The 4,624-nt window shown below is 59.3% G+C and overlaps 1 protein-coding gene across 1 annotated transcript; it reads right to left on the reverse strand.

The window, feature by feature from the left end:
• Positions 1-1,491: 1,491 nt before the first annotated feature.
• On the reverse strand, positions 1,492-4,618 carry LOC123256607 (periaxin-like; the record flags this gene model as incomplete). Its single annotated transcript, XM_044685194.1, has 1 exon — positions 1,492-4,618. A coding segment is annotated over one exon (2,904 nt), but the record flags the coding sequence as incomplete, so codon positions are not given.
• Positions 4,619-4,624: the final 6 nt, after the last annotated feature.

Genomic DNA, 4,624 nt, shown 5'->3' on the forward strand with positions numbered 1-4,624 from the left:
TGCGAAACTGCTGGGGCCTTCGCCCCTCCCCCCCACCCCGGGCTCGGGATGAGCCCCCCCCCGGACCCCGATCGGTTCCGGGGTTGCTGAGCGGGATGGGTTCTGTTGTCGGAGACCCTCCTCTGGACCCTGATGCAGAATGGACTGTCGTGTTCCAAGGAAGACCTTCCCCCTCCCCCGATTGATGGCAGAACCCAGGGTAGGCAGTGGGGCACAATCTGAAGGCTTAGGACACGTAGCTTTTATCCGTGTGCTGGGGATCCCTTTGGAGAAGTCCCCCTTGGGAAGGTGTCCCTGCTAAACCCAGGCAGGCCTAGAATTCTCTACTCCTGTGGGTGGCTCTTATGGTCAGGGATGCCACCCAGGGACTCCTCAGAAACAGGTTAGCCTGGGCGCCCCACGAGGCCTCATCCATCTCTGAGATTCTGTGATTCGTGCGGTCCACCCCGACCGAGGCCTCAGTTTCCCTGCCTGAGAGGAGGGGTTGGGGAAAGGAGAACCGAGCCCCTTCCTAGAGAGCTCTTGCCTTTGGCCACCAAGCTGGAGGCCTTGCTAGAGAAGATAGGTCCTCGAGGCCTCCTGCCTCCCCTCGAGGTGCTGCCTGCCCAGGCCAGTGGGTTGGGCCAGAACACCAGAAAAGGAGGCTCCTGGCTGGGGGGCCCTGCAGTCCAACCCAGCCCGGCCTCCTGGCTTACAGTGTCTCTGCCCCTCCTATCCCTGCCCACCCCTCACTGGATGCCCACGTGTATGCACTCTGGCACAAATACCCAGCAGACATATGCCCCGTCCTCTCCCAGCATGGAGTCCGCAATCACATGTGGCCTCACACATGTACGTCCATGTACCCTTCTCCTTGGTGCCCTCCGCCCTCTCTTAGCCACTTGAAATTCCCATCCCATCTTGGTGCCCAGAGATCAAAGAGACTGTTCTCTCTGCCACCCAACATGCCACCTATCCCTTTAGGACCTCTTAGACTGCAGATGGGTGGCTTCCCAACAAGACTACCTCCCCACCTCCCAGCTCTAAAGTGGGCTTCCTAAGGGTAGAAGCAAACCACCTTCCCCCCTTCAGAGGGGGCTGCGGCTTCGGCTCTCCTCCCTTCCCTGCTAGACCCAGGGGTCCCTGACACTTGGCAGTAGGATCCTTCACATCCCTAGGAGAACGACCCCCCAGAAGGGCTTCGTGCATAGATAGCTAGATGAGAGCAGGGGCTCCTTGTGCCTCTCTCCAAGAGCAGGGACCTCGTCTCCTCATCGCATAAGCACTGGGGTTCCCTGAAGACAAGGACCAGAGTTGGCAGCTCTGGTCGGAGATGCCACAGGGGTGGGGATGCTGGGATGCTGTCCAGCCCCGTGGAGTCCACTGTAGAGCTTCCATCCTATCTCCAATCTCTTCTTCCCTGAGAATGCAGTAAAGGGGTGGGGGGAGGCCCCAAGGCCCCATCAACCAAGGTTCCAGGGCTTCAGGATAGACGTGACCAGGACAGAGAGCCAGACTTAGGGTTATTTTATTCATACCAGTTGGCTCTTGGCCATTACACAGATGTTTCCAACGAGAAGCATGCAGCCTGAGCAGGGGACAGCAGAAGCTGGTGCCTGGTGGTTCCTGGGTTGCCCCCACCTCTCAGGCCTCATAGGGTTAGTGCTAGTATCTAACACACACACAGAGTTGTAGGGAGAGAAAAGGGAAGATGCTGCCATCTCCCCAGAAGAACTTAGACGGCTGCTGTTTGGGCCCCCTCCATCTTGGCAGTGCCCAGAGGGGTCGGCTCCCCGTCAGTTTCTGTCTCCGAGAAGCCCACCTTAGGCAACCGAACCCTGAACGTTCCCTCCTCCTCACTCAGCGCTCCCTTGGCTGCTCCCTGTGCCTTGGGGCTCAATGACACCTTGGGGAAGTGGAATTTGGGGGACTTCTCTCCAGGGGACCTCTGGGACCCCTCAGTCCCACCAAGCTCCCCTTCTTCTTTAGAGCGGCTAGAGAAGGGTGAGCGGAAACGAGTGGTCCGCAAGGCTGCAAAGGGCCCGATATCCACCCCAACTAGGCCCCGGCTCAACTCGGGGTCCTGCTCTGGGCTTCTGTAGGGAGAAGCAAGTTCCACTTGGGGCAGGCACACTCGGCCAACGCGGCCTGTGGACGCACCATTGTGTAGGGCAGCTGCTGCTCCCTCCTCTTCACCTGGGGAGCTGGTCCCATTGGCGTCAGGTGCTTCACCCTTGGCAAAGCCCACTTTAGGCAGTCTTAGCTTAGGACTCCGGACCCGGCCACCAGCCTCCCCAGCCCCCTCCCCAGAACCACCCCAAGACAAGAGGGTAGATTTGCCTGACCCTGGGGAGACTTTAGTCTCCTCCTTGCCTGACCCCTTTGCCGCCTTCTTTCCCTTGGCCTTCTCCACATCATCTCCCTCTTCTTTCCCTAGCAAGAGCCCAAATCGAGGCAGTTTGATCTTGGGTCTACGCCCAGCCTCGCCTTCCAGCCCATCCCCAGCCACCTGGTATTCGGCATGGCTGCCCATGGGGGGTGGGGAGAGTTCCACCTCAGGCATCCAGGAGCGTTGCTTGCCCCCTTCTGGGGGTGTGCCTGCCTGCCCAGTACCTGGCTCTACGGTGAAGCCCACGTCTGGAAGGGAGAGGTGGAAGGTATGGTCGAGGGCTGCTCCAGGTGGGCCCAGAGGCTGACTCTCCCCCTCCCCGCTGCCCTTGAGAGTGGGCATCTTCAACCGGAACCTCCCCTCTCCTGTACCTTCAGCCACAGCCTGAGCCTCACCCCCTGCCAGAGCATCCTTGATCCCCTCTGTCTTGTGACTGAGTCCCACATCCAACTCCAGCTGGGGCACAGCCACATCAGGCATCTTGAACACCCCCTCCCCCACAAGCATCTCCCCTCCCTCTAACTGGGCTCTCGGAAGAGACAAGTCCACCTGAGGTAACTGTACCCGGAAGCCCGCACCACCTTCTGTTGCCACAGCCATCCCTTCCCTCTGCCCCTGGAAGGCTCGCTCTTCAGACCTCGTCCCTTCTCCAACCCCACTAAAACCAGTTAGTTCTACCTGGGGAACTGTGATCCCCAATGTGGGCACCGTCAGCTCTCCCTTGTAGCCCCTGGCATCCTCAGAGACTTCCATGCCCACCTGCTCTGCCCCACTTGCCAGCCCTGGCACTGAGATCTGAACAACGGGCAGCTTGGCCTCTGCCCTTGCCATCTCCATCTCCACCTCCCCTCTTCCCTCCCCCTGTGCCACCAATGTGGGCAGCTCTACTTGGGGTATTTTTAACACAGCATGCCCCACGTGGAGTTTTTCCTCAAGACCACTCTGGTCTCCATCTTCCACTTCTCTTCCCCGTGCCAGCCCGAATGAGGGTATCTTAAACTTGGGCATCTTCACCTTAGTCTCCCATCCTCGGCCTTTGCTTTCTGCTTCTCCTTCCCCCACCACCATCTCTCCGGCCTCCACATCCTTGCCCTTGGCCCCAAACCTGGGCAAAGCAAACTTGGGGCTCTTGAGCTTGACGTCGGGCAGTTCGCCAGGCACCTCCAACTTGCCTGTGGGTAACTGGACATCCAGGCTAAGTTGAGGGACAGAGACCCCGAAGGCAGGCAGCTGAAGGCCCTCCCCAGATTCTTTGGTTTCAGTCTCAGCACCTGTTCTGACCTTGGGGAAGGTGATGCCAAACTTAGATGTTTTCAGCTTGGCTCCACGTACACCCCCTTCACTGTCCCCTTCCCCTTTGCCTACTTTGGGGCCCGAAAGCCCAAACTTAGGCAGGGAGAACTTGGGAGACTTGAGTTTGGGCTCAGATACTTCCAGCTTCCCCTGTGCCTCTCCTTCAGGAAGCTTTGGGGCAACTATCTCAACAGCGGGCAGCACCAGGCCGGGCATCTTGAACCCAGCCTCCCCTACCTCCACTGTACCAAGGGAGATCCCAGAAGGCTCTGCAGGAAGCTTAGATGTGGGAGCAGCTCCCTTTGGTGGGCCCGCCTTGCCCTGTTCCTCACCTTTAGGGAGGCCCTGGAGCCCAGCACCGGGCAGCTCCAGTTCCACGGAGGGCAGTGTAACGGAGGGGAAGCTGAGCCGGGCCTCAGGCCCCTTGGCCCCTGTCTCGAGCCTGGCCAATGGCTCCCCACGCCCTGAGATTTCAGGGCTCACCACCCCAACCTTGGCCCGGGGAGGAGATCCCACCCGTCCCAACTTGGGTATAGACATCTTGGGCAATCTAAAGCCAAAGTCTAGGCCCTCGGCCCGCTCTGCCCCACGTTCTCTAGGAAGCCGCACATCTGGAGCCTTGGGCATCTGCACCTCTGAACCTCTGGGCAACTTCATCTCAGGCATCTTAGGGAGGTGCATTTCTGGCATCTTGGGCATTTGCATCTCTGGCACTTTGGGGAGCTGCACTTCTGGAAGGTGCACATCTGGGATAGACATATCTGGGACCTTGGGCAGCTTCATCTCAGTCACCTTTGGGAGCTGGACCTCTGGGAGGTGCACCTCTGGAATGGAAACCTCAGGCCCCTTGGGCAGCTTCATCTCGGGCACCTTTGGGAGCTGGACTTCTGGAAGGTGCACCTCTGGGATAGACATATCCGGGACCTTGGGCAGCTTCATCTCGGGCACCTTTGGGAGCTGGAC

The sequence above is a fragment of the Gracilinanus agilis genome, unplaced genomic scaffold (assembly GCF_016433145.1).
Source record: "Gracilinanus agilis isolate LMUSP501 unplaced genomic scaffold, AgileGrace unplaced_scaffold68, whole genome shotgun sequence".
NCBI classification, from domain to species: domain Eukaryota; kingdom Metazoa; phylum Chordata; class Mammalia; order Didelphimorphia; family Didelphidae; genus Gracilinanus; species Gracilinanus agilis.